The sequence below is a fragment of the Schistocerca nitens genome, chromosome 7 (assembly GCF_023898315.1).
Source record: "Schistocerca nitens isolate TAMUIC-IGC-003100 chromosome 7, iqSchNite1.1, whole genome shotgun sequence".
In the NCBI taxonomy this organism is placed as follows: domain Eukaryota; kingdom Metazoa; phylum Arthropoda; class Insecta; order Orthoptera; family Acrididae; genus Schistocerca; species Schistocerca nitens.
The window spans coordinates 575,425,703-575,445,659 of NC_064620.1; the positions used below are offsets into that span (position 1 = coordinate 575,425,703).

At 45.1% G+C, this 19,957-nt stretch overlaps 1 protein-coding gene across 1 annotated transcript in view; it reads right to left on the reverse strand.

The window, feature by feature from the left end:
- LOC126195357 (cholinesterase 2-like) overlaps positions 1 to 19,957 on the reverse strand; it is a 255,797-nt gene that overhangs the window by 164,727 nt on the left and 71,113 nt on the right. The window contains exon 4 of the mRNA XM_049933935.1: positions 9,488 to 9,626. Within this exon, the coding sequence (XP_049789892.1) occupies positions 9,488 to 9,626 (139 nt within the window). The remainder of the gene's footprint in view (positions 1 to 9,487; positions 9,627 to 19,957) is intronic.

A 19,957-nucleotide genomic window follows, 5' to 3' on the forward strand; every position in this document is an offset into this window, starting at 1 on the left:
AAAGAGAGGAACCACAATTAAGATCCTTCCATCCACGACGTGCGCCGCCTCTTACCAGGAGGCGTAGGTCCCTTGAAGAGGTGCCTAACTTTAAGCTTCAGATGAGAAGTTATTAGTGTAGTGGAGGTTGAGGTATAGGCTGTGTAGGTTGGTTGTACAAACAGTTCACGCTGAGCCAAGGAGACTTACAATGATACGTGGTGTGGCAGTTAGCACCTTCCGGCCCCGCCAGCAACACAGCCTGAACGGTGGTTTTCCCTGATCTACCATAGGTATCCGTCGGGTTGAGCTCAAAAGAGAGGGACCACAATTAATATCCTTCCATCCAGACTGTGCGCTGCCTCTTAACGGAAGGCGTAGGTCCCTTGCCTTGAAGAGGTACCCAGCTTTAAGCTCTTATTAGACATAGAGATGCTGTTAATTATTTACTTGTAAAGTGCAATCTGTTTTTAGGATTGTGTGTGACTTGTGCACCTCTTGTCGGCTGTTCCACTCTGTTCTCTGAATTTGACTTGGTTGACACTATGGATCATCCGCGCTGGACGCTTCAATGTGTTGGTGCCCTGGTCTGTATCTGTTTCTTCTTCATCACTCGTGGTGCTATTCATATCTGTGTCCCCCTGGGCATCGTGACGTCTGTTTGGACCGACTTGCCTTCGGTAGGGTCTGTTGCGCAAGTATTCTATTTGTTGGATCTTCGAGATTTCGTCCGTTAGTTTGCTGAGTCCAGTCCACCTTTCCGGGTCGCGTATTATGGCATGTAGTTCGTTCTGTGTGTTCAGGTGATTTATGTCTACTGTGGGTCTTATGTTCGTGCGTTGTCCGCAGAAGAAGACAGTATGTTCAGGGGAACCTTCTTCCCCGCATGTGCATCTATTAGTCTGCTGCAGACTCACGCGGTACAGGTGCGTGGGATAAGGGCCATGTCCTGTGATGAAATGTACCAAACCGCGGCTGGGATCAATATGTTTTAGTTTTAGTCTTTCCCGGATGTCAGGGAAGAAGTTGTATACACGGCGGCCCTTATCGCTGTTGGCCCACTCGCTCTGCCAGGTATCCACGCGCCATGCTCCGAGTTGGCGTGTTGTCTCAATCGGTACACCAGTGATCTGCCGAACCTGGTCTATTCTCCCCATCCTAAGCCAGTACATTGCTGCGCGGTACCTGATGGTGATATCTATGGGGAAGATTCCCATGACGACACATAGTGCGTCATTTGATGTTGTGTTGAATGCCCCTGTTAGTCGAAGTAAAACACTTCTTTGGCCTCGACGTACAATGGTTCTGTTGGTTGAGAGATTTAACCTGTGGGCCCACGTACTGGCAGCAAAGCATAGTACTGACTCGAAGAGAGCGCAATGGTATGTTCGTGTCACTGACAGGGGTAGTCTGAATTGTTCCGAATTTAGCCTAGCCAGTTTGTGTAGTATCTGTTCTGCTTTGTTTGTGCATATTCGCATGTGTTCGTGGAAGTTCTATCGTTCATCAATGTATACTCCGAGATAGCCTGTGACTGCTAGTCTTTTTATGTTTGTGTCCCCGATTTTGACCATTGGGTTCCTGCGCAGGATACCCTTTAGCAATGTATAAGTTGTTTTGTTTCCTGCTATCTTTAATTTATTATCTGTGCACCATTGGGCTATTGTCCTAAGTGTTCCATTGGCTCTTTCTTCTAGCTGGGCACGGTTGTTTGCTGAAACTACGACGAGTAGATCATCAGCATAAGCGACAACTCCATCTGTAAAAATGTGCTCCTCTAGTAACTGTAGGAGCGGTTCTACAACTATGTCCCAGAAGATGGGGCCGCAGATCGACCCTTGTGGACCTCCTTTTGTAATTCGTTTAATCACTTTCTGGTTGTCCATTTGCCAAACGACCGTTCTGTCTCTGCAGTAGTCCATGAAACTATTATACAGAGACTCCGGTACCTGCAGGTGTCTGAGCCTCTTGAACAAGGCCGGCCACCAGAGGTTGTCGAAGGCACCTGAGATGTCTATCATAATTGCTAGTGTGTATTTTGAGGGTGTGTCGTGTACTATTTGGAGTGCTCTGTTAATTGCGTCGTCTATAGATTTCCCTTCCCTGAAGCCGTATTGGTGTGATGTCAGTCCCCGTAGTGTTCGGTGTGCTTGTAGTCTTTTGCAGAGTAGTTTTTCTTATACTTTACCGAGTGTATTGATAAGACAAATTGGTCTGTATGACTTGGGGTCTGATGGGTCTTTGTCTGGAGCCTTTTTGATGATAACCGCCTTCGAGGTCTTCCACACTGCAGGCACACGGCCCAGCCTTAATGCATCGTTTAACAACGTTGTGAGAAACGGGGTGATCTGCGGTGCAATTTGTTTCAGTACCTCAGAGTGGATACCATCCGGTCCAGGCGCCTTTTTGTTTTTGAGTTCTGAGATCGCTGTCGCCACTTCATCCTGCGCAAATGGACAGGTGACGGTTGGTGTGGTATATACTGTGACTACTTCGCGTCTCAGCGCTGCATGTTGTGATGTGTCTGTGTCTGCGATGTCGTCGGGCAGGAGTTTGCTCAGCAGGACCTCTGCTGTGCGTCTCCAGCCCTTAGTCATCTCACCATCCTCCTGTCGCAGCGTTCCCAGAACCAGTGGGCTCTTAATTTTCTCTGTCACGATTTTGTATGGTTCCCCCCAAATGTTTAGTTGTGTTTGTGCTGCTACATGGCTGTTCCAATGGTCTTTCCTGGTCTTATTCAGCTCAAGTTTATATTTGTCCTTGGCAAGCCGGTAGTCGTGTAGTCGTAACTGTCTTTCTCTATCTGAAATTGCTCGTTGGTAAAGCTTACGTTTACGTTTTGAGTCTTGTTTGAGTCGTGTTAATTGTGTAGTCCAGGGAATATTTTGGTGTTTTGTCATTCTTTGTGTGGGTATGCAGGTGTTCTGTGTGTATGTGATGATATGTGTGAGCATGTGAAACGTCCCCTTTTAACAATTTTTTACAACTGTGCTTAACCTGACACACAATATTTTTTTAGCGCAACGCGATCTGACTTTCATCACACAATATTTTGTTAGCGCAACGCAATCTGACTTTCAATAATCTCTACAAGAGAATGGCCCTGACTAACATTAAACTATCTCTTTCACAAATCACTTACCTCACAAAAATCTTCGCTGCTCAAGCTACTGCAATACAGCGAGCGCCACTACTGCCAGCTAAATAAAAGATTCAAACTATGGAAGGCACTAACTACTGATAGGGATAGTTAGCAAATGAAACATATTAATAGAGAACAAACAATGTATTTACCTTGATATCATGACAAATTACAAAACTGCGCCATCTCTCTCCCCACATCCACCACTGCTGGCGGCACACCTCCAACTGCCCAACACTACGCGCTGTTCACAGCCAGCTGCCTAACACTACAATGGTTGAGTATTACAACAATGCAAAGCAGCCACAGACTGCACACGGCACAGCCGGTGATTTTCATACAGAGGTGGCGTTACTAATAAAAAAAACCTAAACAGCCTACTTACACATGTGTGCTCTGTAATCAACACTGCCTGTGATGTCTTGCGGTATGTGCTCATGTATTTTTTGTCTGACCCTGTCCCAGTCTGTTTTGTCAAATAATAGTCTTTTTGGTAGTGTTTCTGTGTTGACATTTGGTTTACCACTTAAGGTTAGTGTGATGATGTTGTGGTCGCTAGCAGTGATCTGGTCATGTACGTACGGTCCAGTCTCGTACGTGGTTGATGGCGGCATTATTAACGAGGGTGATGTCTATGTTTGATGAATGACCGATGTGTCCGATGTGAGTCAGGTGATGTCCTTCCTTGTTGAGTACGTGTAGTCTGTTTTCTTGGATGATGTCATTTATTATTCTACCTCTGTCGTCAGTTCTGTCTGAATGCCACCGGGTTGATCTGGCATTTATGTCTGCACAGATAAGTTTTTTGTTACCAGCGTATTGCGCAACATCTCTGATGAGTAAGACAGGGTTGTAGCCTCTCCCCGATGTTATTCAATCTGTATATTGAGCCAGCAGTAAAGGAAACAAAAGAAAAATTCGGAATAGGTATTAAAATCCATGGAGAAGAAATAAAAACCTTGAGGTTCGCCGATGACATTGTAATTCTGTCAGAGACAGCAAAGGACTTGGAAGAGCAGTTGAACGGAATGGATGGTGTCTTGAAGGGAGGATATAAGATGAACATCAACAAAAGCAAAACGAGGATAATGGAATGTAGTCGAATTAAGTCGGGTGATGTTGAGGGCATTAGATTAGGAAATGAGACACTTAAAGTAGTAAAGGAGTTTTGCTATTTGGGGAGGAAAATAACTGATGATGGTAGAAGTAGAGAGGATATAAAATGTAGACTGGCAATGGCAAGGAAAGCGTTTCTGAAGAAGAGAAATTTGTTAACATCGAATGTAGATTTAAGTGTCAGGAAGTCATTTCTGAAAGTATTTGTATGGAGTGTAGCCATGTATGGAAGTGAAACATGGACGGTAAATAGTTTGGACAAGAAGAGAATAGAAGGTTTCGAAATGTGGTGCTACAGAAGAATGCTGAAGATTAGATGGGTAGATCACATAACTAATGAGGAGGTACTGAATAGGATTGGGGAGAAGAGGAGTTTGTGGCACAACTTGACCAGAAGAAGGGATCGGTTGGTAGGACATGTTCTGAGACATCAAGGGATCACCAATTTAGTATTGGAGGGCAGCGTGGAGGGTAAAAATCGTAGGGGGAGACCAAGAGATGAATACACCAAGCAGATTCAGAAGGATGTAGGTTGCAGTAGGTACTGGGAGCTGAAGAAGCTTGCACAGGATAGAGTAGCATGGAGAGCTGCATCAAACCAGCCTCAGGACTGAAGACCACAACAACAACAACTCTGATGAGGTCTGCGTATGGTTTGATGCAGTGACAGAATTGGGCGTACAGCGACGCGATGATCCAAATATCTCCCTTGTGTGTGACTTCAACCGTAACTAGGTGCTCGGAACAGAGTTCTGTAATTTTGACTTGATGTATTTCTTTGTTTAGGATTATGACAGATGCCATGCAGCCTATCCCCTCCGCAACTGTCACCGCACTTGGAGGAAAGTTGGGGATATGCCCTTGTCTAGTGTAGGGCTCCTGTATGCACAGAATGTCACTTTTTAGTTCACGTGGGACCCGTGGGAGCTCGTAATTTACAAGTATACTCCGCATAGCATTAAGCTGTGCTATTAGCAGTTTGGGTGTTTAACGGTGGCGTAGCACTTGCTGCCAGTTTGACTGTAATCGAAGTATGTTCTCCCATGAGCCCTTACGTGATCCTTGTAAAGCTTGTCCATATCGAATGGTTCCTCCCTGCGGGCGCACACCTGCATGAGCAGATCTAGTAGGCTGTCTGGATCTGTTGGAATATTCTCCGTTTTGAGAATCAGTCTATCGGTTTGCTCTGATGTACGGAAACAAACAGATTGGCCGTATGGGTGTAGGGTGCGGATGAGCATCCGCTGTGCCGTCTCTAAGATGTCTCTTTTTTCTAGCCTACTTAATTTTACATTTATGTCTAGCTTGTCGTAACTAAAACTATCGGTGTCGATGGCGTGTGTTGGCGTCTCTGCAGCCGTGACGTGTCGTGATGGTGTAGTGGCGTTGCTGTGCACCTCTGCGGGGGGCGCTGGATTGGCTTCCTCATTGGTTGTTGTGGGGGTTTCCTTGGGCGTCGGCATTGAGGTTGTTGGTTGGGGGGCTGCGAAGGTGTTGGTATCATCAGGGGTATGCACTTTCGTATCACTAGGTTTTGAGGCAGCCTGCGACTGCCGCGATTGGTCGTCACACGCTTTCACTTTCGGGACTCTCTTAGGCTGTTTGGGTTTTCTATGCGGTTTTAGTTTCCTAAAGGCTGTGATGATTCGTTTGTGTGTGTTTCGTTTGTGCAGTCTTGATGTGTATCAGATGTGTTGGTTGTTTGTGCATCCATTCTGCATTGGTTTGACGTGATTTGGTTCCCACTTGACTGCTCGTCTACGCTATCTGTGACAGACATAACAGCTTTTGGTATGTTACGCGCACTGTCGCCAGACCCTCCGCAGACTTTTGTTGCGGTTGTTGCTGCGGCTTTTTGTGTGGCATTCGTGGTGTCTGTGGCCTGTTCAAGGTCGGTATTACGGTTTTGAATATCATTGTTATGAACACTACAATCTCTGGCGTAAGGACAGTAATCGACGTCGTCTTCTTCCTGTGTCAGTGAGTCAGAGAGAGTTATTTTGCGTTTGATTTGATTACAGTCTGAGGTGTCTGATTTGTCCATGTTTTCCGTTTCGGCTCCAGTTGTGCTGGCTTGCGTTACGGTTGTGTTTAGCACCGTTGGGTTCAAGGTCTCACCTTGTATGAATTTGATTGGTTTGATGCGTCCTTCGCATTTTGTAGTGTCGTATGTGCGTCGTTGTGCTGGAGTGGATGGGTGATCTTGAGTCGTTAGCAACGCTGTTTTGTGCAGTTGCTTTGGTTGGTTTCGTGTGGTATGGTTTTCTGGTCTGTCGGTATCAGGATTTGGGGTTATCATGTCTATTCTCAGTAGTTCGTCTTCGAGTTCGTCTATCCTGTTCATAAGGGTCGTCTGGAATGTCATCCAGTACATTATTTGTCTTTTGATTAGTTTGGCGGCTTCTGGTGACATTTGTCCTGTGAGTGTTAGGTCGTCTATGTATTCAGTGATTGCATGATGGCTGTCCTCCAGGTTTGTATTGTGTACCAAACCTGGAATGTGACCATTGTTGGGGTAGTCGTCAGGTAATACACTCCTGGAAATGGAAAAAAGAACACATTGACACCGGTGTGTCAGACCCACCATACTTGCGCCGGACACTGCAAGAGGGCTGTACAAGCAATGATCACACGCACGGCACAGCGGACACACCAGGAACCGCGGTGTTGGCCGTCGAATGGCGCTAGCTGCGCAGCATTTGTGCACCGCCGCCGTCAGTGTCAGCCAGTTTGCCGTGGCATACGGAGCTCCATCGCAGTCTTTAACACTGGTAGCATGCCGCGACAGCGTGGACGTGAACCGTATGTGCAGTTGACGGACTTTGAGCGAGGGCGTATAGTGGGCATGCGGGAGGCCGGGTGGACGTACCGCCGAATTGCTCAACACGTGGGGCGTGAGGTCTCCACAGTACATCGATGTTGTCGCCAGTGGTCGGCGGAAGGTGCACGTGCCCGTCGACCTGGGACCGGACCGCAGCGACGCACGGATGCACGCCAAGACCGTAGGATCCTACGCAGTGCCGTAGGGGACCGAACCGCCACTTCCCAGCAAATTAGGGACACTGTTGCTCCTGGGGTATCGGCGAGGACCATTCGCAACCGTCTCCATGAAGCTGGGCTACGGTCCCGCACACCGTTAGGCCGTCTTCCGCTCACGCCCCAACATCGTGCAGCCCGCCTCCAGTGGTGTCGCGACAGGCGTGAATGGAGGGACGAATGGAGGCGTGTCGTCTTCAGCGATGAGAGTCGCTTCTGCCTTGGTGCCAATGATGGTCGTATGCGTGTTTGGCGCCGTGCAGGTGAGCGCCACAATCAGGACTGCATACGACCGAGGCACACAGGGCCAACACCCGGCATCATGGTGTGGGGAGCGATCTCCTACACTGGCCGTACACCACTGGTGATCGTCGAGGGGACACTGAATAGTGCACGGTACATCCAAACCGTCATCGAACCCATCGTTATACCATTCCTAGTCCGGCAAGGGAACTTGCTGTGCCAACAGGACAATGCACGTCCGCATGTATCCCGTGCCACCCAACGTGCTCTAGAAGGTGTAAGTCAACTACCCTGGCCAGCAAGATCTGTCCCCCATTGAGCATGTTTGGGACTGGATGAAGCGTCGTCTCACGCGGTCTGCACGTCCAGCACGAACGCTGGTCCAACTGAGGCGCCAGGAGGAAATGGCATGGCAAGCCGTTCCACAGGACTACATCCAGCATCTCTACGATCGTCTCCATGGGAGAATAGCAGCCTGCATTGCTGCGAAAGGTGGATATACACTGTACTAGTGCCGACATTGTGCATGCTCTGTTGCCTGTGTCTATGTGCCTGTGGTTCTGTCAGTGTGATCATGTGATGTATCTGACCCCAGGAATGTGTCAATAAAGTTTCCCCTTCCTGGGACAATGAATTCACGGTGTTCTTATTTCAATTTCCAGGAGTGTAGTTTTTGCCTCTTACGCCAGAGTATTGCTCGTAGATGGTTTCTGTGCCTGCTGGATGGTTTCTTGTATGATCTTGTTTTTTCAGGGATTGATTTATGGAGCATGTTGGTTGACTCAGGGGGGTGTTCAGTTGCCATAGTCAGTACTGTCAATTAGTCTATCAAGCAGCAGTTTGTAGGTATGGCAGACGCCACCCCTGCTCCTATTGCAAATTCGGTTTCTGTTCCTGCACGGAATGCAATCGATGGGCTCTGATGCTCGACAGTCCGCGCGTTTGTGGCCCTTTTTACCACACCTTGAATAGGTCGTACCTGTGTCTGCGCAGGCTTTGGTTGTATGGCTACATGGACTACACAGAAGAGTGCTTGTATCACAGCACATGGAAACTTAAGTAGCTCTTTGTTTATGCAGCTTGTGTTACAGAACGAGGATACCGGCCACCAACCAACATCCTCTCCCTGCTCTCATGGTACAACTCCACAGAGACAACGAGACGACGTACAAGAGGCTAAGGAGAATACGATTGCAACAGAACGTAAGTATCAACACATCATACTACTGAACTCTCCTGCGCCGTTTGAGAGAAGAGACAACGGAAAAAAAGCGCAGAAAATTGGCGCGCGGAGTTCTTTTGCGTCAGGACAACGCACCGGCACACAACGCCCTGGCAACACTGCAAACTCTGCGTTACTGCGGCTTCGACTTGTTACATCATCGCCGGCCGGGGTGGCCGAGTGGTTCTAGGCGCTACAGTCTGGAATCGCTAGGCCGCTACGGTCGCAGGTTCGAATCCTGCCTCGGGCATGGATGCGTGTGATGTCCTTAGGTGAGTTAGGTTTAAGTAGTTCTAAGTTCTAGGGGACTGATGACCTTAGATGTTAAGTCCCATAGAGCTCAGAGCCATTTGAACCATTTTTATTTTTACGTCACCCGCCATATTCTCCTTTATTTGAATGCTTTGCAGAAGTTACCTGAGCGTGCTTGCAAGGGTATTAGTGTACACAGATATTTTATTGAAAAACAAACTGCTATTACGAAATTTCTGTCATTCTTTACTTGTTAGGCAAGAAACTTTTCGACCACCCCCCCCCCCCGCTCGTATTTAAAAATGAACTGTTTTAGCAGCGTTCTTATGATTATTTGATATATCGGTTATTTTCCTCTGTTTTTAGTAAAATACAAGCATCTGTTATAAACGAGACGAAACAAATACCGAAAAATGCCGATTATTCGGAAGTAAAATAGCGGTGTCGGTTTCGACTGGTCTGTTTTTTCCCATCGCTACTTCCGGCTGGCTACTCACCGAGTGGGCCGAGTCTGTACTGCGGCGCCACCAGCACGATGTCGTGGTCGAGCAGGAAGTGGGGCTGCACCTGCTGCGAGGAGCCGCCCACGAACGCCCCACCGTGCACGTACACCAGCACCGGCAGCTTCGCCGTCATCTGCGGGCACACCACCACAACCAACCCTGAGACTCTCTCGCCTCTGCCCACTTCCCGTGGCAAAGTAGTCTGCCGCATCGCAGTCCTGGCACACTACTTCTGAACAGAGACTCACATGTCGAAAGTAATAGTTTGTGTATGTGGTAATGATGCAAATGAGCAGCGGCATTACGTCAGTAGTGAGTGGAATATGTTGAGAAGCTGGGTGTGTCGGGGCGCCGCGCTAGGGTAGTCCGTGCGGTCGCGGTGACCACTGTGTCCAGATGGCGTAGTGGTGGGCTGATTTGGCTAATAGGCAGGGGTACAGGGTTCGAATGCCGGTCCGGCAAAAACTTTTAACGTGCCCCAATGATTTAAATGAATTCGCACTGCCAGGTTTCTTCATTCACCTCTGCATTTCTTGTGTTGTGACCTGATATTTGTGAGTGTTTCGTATCGAACAACTTAACCTCTTACCCGTGTTTACATTCCGCGCTGACCAGTTGCAGCTGTAGCGGCGCATCGAAAGCTAAGTACTAATTAATTGTTTGTGTATAGTAGTTTATTTAGGAACTTTAATAGTCTTCAACCGGTGTTCGTGGTGTTTTCTGGTGAAATAACTTCAGAAGAAATTTTTGCGAACTGCTTTCAGTTTCGTTACTGTCATTAGACGTTTGATTTTCTTTCTGTGTTAGTATTTTGTTATATTCTCATTTGTTGTTGATTAATACTGTCAATAATAGTAGTTACTGTAGTATAGAGCAAGTTTGTGATTATTGTAGTCAGTTTTTAACATCTTCTTGTTGTAGTAGCGGAACTTAGATAAAGTTGTTTTCTTGTTTCAATAACTGTAAAATTTTACCATGAGTGAGAAGTGTGGGCTTTGCCGTAGGTTCGTGAGTAGTGGTTTGCGGTGTGAGACTTGTTCGAAGTATTTTCACTGGGGGGAATGCAGTGGGGAAGCCAGTGGGCATTCTGGTGAGATCCTCTCCTGGAACTGCAGGTTATGTAGCAAGAGTAAGTTAATAGAGGAGCAGGAGCGTAAGATCTGTGCCCTTCAGGTACAGTTGAAAAACGCACAGGAGGAGCTAGATAGGATGAGGAGGGAGAAGGGGGTTGGGGAATGGGAGCTGGCTGTTGGCAAGAGATCTGCTAGGAGAAGGAGATTTTCAGATAGTTTTACTATTGGTGTTTGTAATAGATATGACCAACTGTCAGAGTCTAGTGGAGAGGAATCTCTAGTAGCTGTAGATGTAGGAAGTATGCAGCAGACCTCAGCAGTTACGGTGGCTAGGACAGTTGCAAAGTCTAAGAGAAAGAAGAAGGTTCTGCTGCTAGGTAGTTCTCATGGAAGAGGTGTAGGCCAGCAGTTGCAGGAAGTTTTGGGGAGTGAGTACCAGGTCACCAGCATTGTGAAGCCTAATGCAGGATTGGCTCAGGTGACTTTTAACATAGGGGGGTTATGTAGGGATTTTACTAAAGAGGATCAGGTAGTGATTGTGGGTGGGGCTGGTAATAGTATTGATAGGGATGGGGAGTATGACATAGATGGTGACCTGGAAAAGATAGCCACTCAGACTGGCAACACGAATGTGCATTTCGTGGAACTGTTTCAGCGTCACGATCGGCCTCATCTTAATACAGCCGTCAGGCGTAATAACATGAGACTTATGGGTGCGCTGATGACAGAAGGCATGAGTCACATTTCAGTGGTGTCGGTGGAGTCTATCAGCAGGACGGGTTTCACTAGGCATGGCCTGCACCTCAACAGGTATGGGAAGGGGAGGTTGGCAAAACTTATAGGTGACAGCATAGGTGGGGGTGGTGGGATCACTCATGGGAAAATTCCGGTAGTTGTGGGTGTTAGAGCTGTACCTTTTTTAGATTGAAGTCAGCTGATAGGTATTCCTGCTTAAGGGAAGTCTCTCTAACAAAGAAACCACTTTCTACGAAGCTTGGGTATCCGATTAATGAGGGAATTAGTATATTTCATCAAAATATACAAGGTATTAGAGATAAAGTTAGTGAACTGCTTATAGATGTTGACTCTGAAATTATTGGTATATCTGAACACTTCTTAAATAAGGAGATAATTCAGAGGCTTCCTTTACCAGGATACAGGTTGGCTGGCAGCTTTTCTAGGAGCTCTTTGCGGTGTGGGGGAGTAGCCATGTATGTGAAAAACGGTATCCCATTTGAGTCAATTGATGTTTCAAAGTACTGCACTGAAAAGGTGTTTGAATGTTGTGCAGGTGTGGTTAAATTTAGTGGAGCTAAACTTCTTACTGTTGTTATTTATAGATCCCCAGACTCCGATTTCACAACATTTTTGCTAAAGCTAGAGGAGGTTCTTGGTTCACTTTATAGGAAATACAAAAAGTTAGTTATATGTGGTGACTTCAATATTAATTGTATAAGTGATTGTGCAAGGAAAAGGATGCTGGTAGACCTCCTTAATTCATATAATCTTATGCAAACCGTATTCTTTCCAACGAGAGTGCAAGGGAACAGTAGAACAACCATAGACAATATTTTTGTTCATTCGTCATTACTAGAAGGGCATTCTGTTAGCAAAAAGGTGAATGGCCTTTCAGATCATGATGCACAAATTTTAAGTCTAAAAGATTTTTGTGCTGCAACACATGTTAAATATAGTTACCAACTTTTTAGGAAAGCTGATCCAGTTGCTGTACAGACTTTTGTAAGCCTTATCAAGGAACAAGAGTGGCAAGATGTTTATAGTGCTGATACAGTAGACGATAAATATAATGCTTTCCTCAAGACTTTTCTCGTGCTCGTTGAAAGTTGCTTTCCGTTAGAACGTTCAAAACAGGGTACTAGCACAAACAGGCAGCCTGGGTGGCTGACTAAAGGGATAAGAATATCTTGTAGAACAAAGTGGCAATTATATCAGAACGTTAGAAACAGTCAAAATCTAAATGCAGCAGCCCATTACAAACAGTATTGTAAGGTGCTTAAAAAAGTTATTAGGAAAGCAAAAAGTATGTGGTATGCAAACAGAATAGCTAAGTCTCAGGATAAAATTAAAACCATACGGTCAGTCGTAAAGGAAGTGGCTGGTCTGCAGAGACAGGTCGAGAATATAGAATCAGTGCGTAGTGGGGATGTCCATGTTACTGATAAGTCGCATATATGTACAGTATTTAATAATCACTTTCTGAATATAGCAGGTGAACTAAATAGAAACCTAGTCCCAACAGGGAATCATATAGCGCTCTTAGAAAAAAGTGTTCCGAGACTGTTACCTGAAGTGCTCCTCCATGATACTGACAAGAGGGAGATTGAGTTAATAATTAAATCACTAAAGACCAAGAACTCTCATGGATATGACGGGGTATCTAGCAGAATACTGAAGTATTGTTCCATGTATGTTAGCCCAGTACTTAGCCATATCTGTAACTTTTCCCTTAGGAGTGGTCGGTTTCCTGACCGATTAAAGTATTCGGTAGTGAAGCCACTTTATAAAAAGGGAGACAGGGATAATGTTGACAATTATAGACCCATTTCTATGCCATCGGTGTTTGCTAAAGTTATCGAGAGGGTTGTATATACAAGGTTACTGCAGCATTTAAATTCACATAATTTGCTGTCAAATGTACAGTTTGGTTTTAGAAATGGCTTAACAACTGAAAATGCTATAGTCTCTTTTCTCTGTGAGGTTTTGGACGGATTAAATAAAAAGTTGCGAACGTTAGGTGTTTTCTTTGATTTAACGAAGGCTTTTGACTGTGTTGACCACAAAATATTACTGCAGAAGTTGGAACATTATGGAGTAAGGGGAGTAGCTTACAATTGGTTCGCCTCCTACTTTAAGAACAGAAAGCAGAAGGTAATCCTCCGCAATATTGAGAGTGGTAATGATGTTCAGTCCCAATGGGGCACTGTTAAATGGGGCGTTCCCCAAGGGTCGGTGCTGGGGCCACTGCTGTTTCTTATTTATATAAATGATATGCCTTCTAGTATTACCGGTGATTCAAAAATATTCCTGTTTGCTGATGACACCAGCTTGGTAGTGAAGGATCTTGTGTGTAATATTGAAACATTATCAAATAATGTAGTTCATGAAATAAGTTCGTGGCTTGTGGAAAATAATTTGATGCTAAATCACAGTAAGACTCAGTTTTTACAGTTTCTAACTCACAATTCAACAAGAACTAATATTTTAATCAGACAGAATGGGCATGTTATAAGCGAGACGGAACAGTTCAAGTTCCTAGGCGTACGGATAGATAGTAAGCTGTTGTGGAAAGCCCATGTTCAGGATCTTGTTCAAAAACTAAATGCCGCTTTATTTACCATTAGAACAGTATCTGAAATAAGTGACATTTCAACACGAAAAGTAGTCTACTTCGCATATTTTCATACGCTTATGTCATATGGTATTATTTTTTGGGGTAATTCTACTGATTCAAAAAGGGTATTTCTGGTTCAAAAACGGGCTGTTCGAGCTATGTGTGGTGTAAGTTCGAAAACCTCTTGTCGACCCCTATTCAATAGTCTGGGAATTTTGACATTGCCCTCACAGTATGTATTTTCTTTAATGTCGTTTGTTGTTAGCAATATTAGCCTATTCCCAAGAGTTAGCAGCTTTCACTCAGTTAATACTAGGCAGAAATCAAATCTGCATGTGGAATGCACTTCCTTGAGTCTTGTGCAGAAAGGAGTGCAGTATTCTGCTGCATCCATTTTCAATAAGCTACCACAAGAACTCAAAAATCTTAGCAGTAGCCCAAACACTTTTAAGTCTAAACTGAAGAGTTTCCTCGTGGCTCACTCCTTCTATTCTGTCGAGGAGCTCCTGGAAGAGCTAAAAAATTAAGCAAATTCCAGTGTTACATTATTGATTTTCTTTATTTAAACTAACGACTTGTCGCCCGAATATGTTTTTTATATTTCATTTTATCTGTTTCTACAATCGTGTTATAATTTCATGTATTGACTCGTTCCATGACCATGGAGACTTCTCCTTAATGTGGTCCCACGGAACAATAAATAAATAAATAAAAAAATAAAAAAGGAACCAACATCGACTGAAGATAGCGCTCAACGTGACACCTGTGCAACCCTTCCGCAAACTGCTGCAAATTTCAATGCTGGGCCATCAACAAGTGTCAGCGTGCGTACCATTCAACGTCATCGATATGACCTTGCAGAGCTGAAGGCCCACTCGTGTACCCTTGATGACTGCACGACACAAACCTTTCGCCTCGCCTGGGCCCACCAACAACGACATTGGACTGTTGATGACTGGAAACATGTTGCCTGGTCGGACGAGTCTCGTTTCAAATTGTATCGAGCGCACGGACGTGTAGGGGTATCGAGACAACCTCATGAATACACGGACCCTGCATGTCAGCAGGGGATTACCCAAGCTGGTGGAGGCTCTGTAATGGTGTGAGGCACATGCAGTTGGAGTCATGTGGGACCTCTGATACGTCTAGATACGACTCCGACAGGTGACAGGTACGCAAGCATCCAGTTCATCACCTGCATCCATTCATGTTCATCGTGCATTCCGACGGACGTGGGCAATTCCAGCAGGACAGTGCGACATGAATGGATGCACGTGATGAACTCGATGCTTGCGTACCTGTCACCTGTCGGATTCGTATCTAGACGTATCAAATCGTTCAAATGGCTCTGAGCACTATGGGACTTAACATCTGAGGTGATCAGTCCCCTAGAACTTAGAACTACTTAAACCTAACTAACCTAAGGACATCACACACATCCAAGCCCGAGGCAGGATTCGAATCTGCGACCGTAGCGGTCTCGCGGTTCCAGACTGAAGCGCCTAGAACCGCACGGCCACCGGCCGGCTTAGATGTATCAGAGGTCCCACATGACTCCAACTGGATATGCCGCACACCATTAGAGAGCCACCACCAGCTTGAGTAATCCCCTGCTGACATGCAGGGTCCGTGTATTCATGACGTTGTCTCGATATCCTTACACGTCCATCCACTCGATACAATTTGAAACGAGACTCGTCCGACCAGGCAACATGTTTCCAGTCATCAATAGCCCAATGTCGGTGTTGATGGGCCCAGGCGAGGCGCAAAGCTTCGTGTCGTGCAGTCATCAAGGGTACACGAGTGGGCCTTTGGCTCCGCAAGGCCATATCGATGACGTTGAATGGTTCGCACGCTGACACTTGTTGATGGCCCAGCATCGAAATCTGCAGCAATTTGCGGAAGGGTTGCACATCTGTCACGTAGAGCGCTCTCTTCAGTCGTCGTTGGTGTCGTTTGTCCATAATTGCTACAGAGTGGCTCCCGGAACACTCTTCTGAGTTTAAACACTTCCGATGGACGCCAAACTCCCCAGACATGAACATTATTGACTGTACCTGGGATGCTTTCCAATGTGCTGTTCAGAAAGATCTGCATCCCCTCGTACTCTTACGGATTTGTGGACTGCCGTGCAGGATTCATGGTGTCAATTCCCTCCAGCACTACTTCAGACATTAGTCGAGTGCATGCCACGTCTTAGGGTGGTGTACCAGTTTCTTTGGCTGTTCAGTGTATGTCCGGATGGCATAGTGGTCAGTGCATCTGCGTAGTGAGCAGAAGACGCAGGTTCGAATCCCAGTCCGGCACAAATTTTCAACTTGTCCCATTGATATAAATCGATGTTCTCTGCCAGCTAATGTCTTTAATCCTTTTTGTCCTGAATCACTAATAGTGGCATAACTACAATATGGCGGCCAGGGTGCGTGTCTTGAGCGTAATCGCCGAGGGAAGGGGGAGGGCAGGGGACACAGTTTACTGACAAACGAAAGAATATAAAAGGGAACGAGAACGGGGCTAAGGCGGGTGAAGAAGAAGTAGACGTAGAAGAAAAAAGTAATGCAATGAATGATCCTAAAAAGGGCAAGAGTAGGTATGTATGAGAAGGTGATTCGAATTGCTCTATTTGACTAACAGTCCGCTGATAGCTGGAAAGAAATACAGTTTTTTAGCAGATGGCACTATGACAAATCATAATTATGAATAATGTAAGATTAGAACAGTGCACTTATCTGACTTCACAAAGCCGGCCGAGGTGGCCGAGCGGTTCTAGGCGCTAGAGTCTGTAACCGCGCGACCGCTGCGGTCGCAGGTTCGAATCCTGCCTCGGGCATGGATGTGTGTGATGTCCTTAGGTTAGTTAGGTTTAAGTAGTTCTAAGTTCTGGGGGACTGATGACCTCAGATGTTAAGTCCCATAGTGCTCAGAGCCATTTGAATCATTTTTTTGACTTCACAAAAAAATTCCCTAGCGTGCTATCTTTGCAACAATGTTGACATCTGAAAGTTATATTAACAAAAATATGTCTGTTGTTATTTTACACCTTTCTCTCCTTTGTATAGAGAAGCTTGTTTCTTATATTCAGCAATTAGGTGATGCCACTCTCGTTACACCTTTCTCTCCTTTGTATAGAGAAGCTTCTTTCTTGTATTCAGCTATTAGGTGTCTCCACTCTCGTTATGGCAAGCGAGCCAACGCCACGAAAGTGCGAAGAGTATACAGGGTGTTCGGAAATTTCCGTCTCAAACATCTAGCACTTGTAGAGGAGAGTGAGTATGTAATATTTTGAATAGGAACCCATGTCCAGAAACTTCAGCCGACGATGCTACAGAGCGCAAATGTATCAATATACAGGGTGATTACGTTATGATGTTACAGACGTTAAAGGATGAATATATCAATTTGAGGTAAGGGTCTCTAGTTCGGAAACGAACGAGTTGGAATTTGCAAACGAAAATCATTCTAATACTTCTAACAGTGAAACACATGTACCAGTACTGTTTTTGCTAAGAATGTAGGGTACACCACTTTCAGAGGCCGTAGTATGGACCAAAAGAAGAAAAATGTCGAGAAAACATGAGCTCTAAAATGTATACCTGAGGAAATAGGAGCGCTTGTTCGTCTTCACTAGTGTGAAACACATCTCCTCTATTTATCAACTGATCACAGCTCCTCAGGTATGCATTTTAGAGCCCATGTTTTTCAGACATATTTGCTTGTTTTGATCCATAATGCCAATTCTGGAAGTTGCCTACCCGACAATCTTAGCAACAACAGTACCGGTACGTATATTCCACTGTCAGAGGTATCAGAAGGGTTTTATCTTACAACTATCAACTCGTTCGTTTCTGGTACAGGGATCCTTACCTCAAATTGATATATTTATTCTTCTCCATCTTGTCGTTGATGACGTTTACGGACATGGATTCCGATTCAAAACATTATGTATTCTCTCTACAAGCCCTAGAAGTTTGCCGGCCGCTGTGACCGAGCGGTTCTAGGCGCTTCAGTCTGGAACTACGCGACCGCTACGGTCGCAGATTCGAATCGTGCCTCGGCCATGGATTTGTGTGATGTCCTTAGGTTAGTTAGGTTTCAGTAGTTCTAAGTTCTGGGGGACTAATGACCCCAGATGTTAAGTCCCATAGTGCGCAGAGCGATTTGAACCATTTTTTTGAACCTAGAAGTTGGTGATGGGAATTTTCGAGCATCCTCTATTTTGCATCTTTTGTTTTGTTCGTTAGAGCTTTATACTGAACGGAAATGAAACAATAAAGGGGGAACCGCGTTATTGTTCCAAAGAATCCGACTCGGCACTGTCTGTCGTTGCTTGTATGAATTGTATTACACAGAAAAAAATATTGAATGTGCACTTTTTCCTTCACTGCGGTAATGACAGCACTGGCGAGAGACGGGTGGCTTGGGTGGATTAGGGGGGTGGGGGGCAAAGTTGAAGTTGGTCCTAGATACGCCACTGGTCGTTCGTATTTTACAAACCGGTGCCAAAATTGTTTTGGTCCCTGCCTGTTGTACGGTTTGACTCTTCAACAATATAGCGTTATTGTGAGACTGCAAAATGGCAGCGACAGTAGAGGTTATTAATACCCGAATCAAACATCAGAGTGGCAGTTGTTGACAGAGATCATATGGTAAAGTCCCCATACTAATGAGAACTGATACGACAGGAAAAGTGTGATCCACCTACTTTCCCGAGAAAATGTACCCGTACAAACATGTTAAACAATATTTAGAAGTCAGTACTAAGTGCCTCTTTATTCCATCCTTTCCGTTTTGCTTTCTCTCTAAGTGTCGAATAACATGCAGCACCATTTTTCTCCTTGAGTGAAGATCACTGCCTCACTTTCGAAACAGTTCCTCCAAAAATCTTTTTTAATCTGTTTATGATCTTCTTAATGCAAAGCGTAAGCTTTTTCTTTGTCCAGATATTGTAAAGCCTAAGTAACGTTTTGCTTTCAGATTTTTGGTCCCTCACTAGTACGAAAGATGTCAGGCTGTCAAACAACCTGTGCAGTATCTCACAAAGCAAAGATTTAAATGACTATAAATCTCTTCCAAATATACATTGAACAAGGTGGAAGGGGGACAGCACCGTTGCTTTGCCCTTCATTTCTTGCCTTGTCGCCAGTATGTAACCCAACTTTCTGCTCCGCTCTCGTTAAGCAGTCTCTGTTCTCTCCTGTCCAATACCTGTTCTCTGACACGAGGTGTGAGTGCGGTCTGATTGTCACGCACAGTCAACAAAACCATGGCAAGGAGATTTTTGATTGTTCTGACTGAATTTTTTATTGTTTCATGGTTTCCCGCCTACAAGTCTCATCTGCCTTGCTCATTCGTTATTTCTGTTTAAACAAATTGTCTTTTTTTCATTTCAGAAAGATCGCGATAAAATTTCAATCCAATGTCTTATGTGGTGTGAGCATGGGGTTGATCTGCTATTCTGTTATTCTGTGCAATGGATTAATTGAGATGTACCCTTTACCCTGTGGCTCCTGCAAGATGCAATTTCCACCCCCACACTACTACAGAAGTCAGACAGACGCTCCTAACGTTCTAAAGAGAAATGCCTGAAAAACTTTCAGCAATAAATATCTTCTGGAGTCGTCCACTGTAAGGAAATGACACAAAAATTCACAAAATTTCTTACGTAACTAGTGGCATTCTTGGATACTGGAGTAGTGCTAGTTAGTGTAAGAAAAACATGAAACTAATGAAAATTATTATTTATTTTGCAAAAATCCTGAGAACTCACAATTGCACTTTTAGTTATGAATTGAACAAGTTATATACTGGTTCTTTTCGGAATGTGAAGTTACCTCTCAAGGATAGGATTCGCTAATGAAATTTCTATACAAAGTTTAAGATTGTTATTGGCTTGGCAGAATGGCTGAGAGGCGCGCCTAACAAATGGGAAATATGGGGCTCGCAATAGCTGTAGCGCACAATACCGTAAGCTGTGATGACTACTGTCTGCGCTGCTCACTGCTGACAAATAAGATAACTCTCGTTCTATCTGGATTGCCC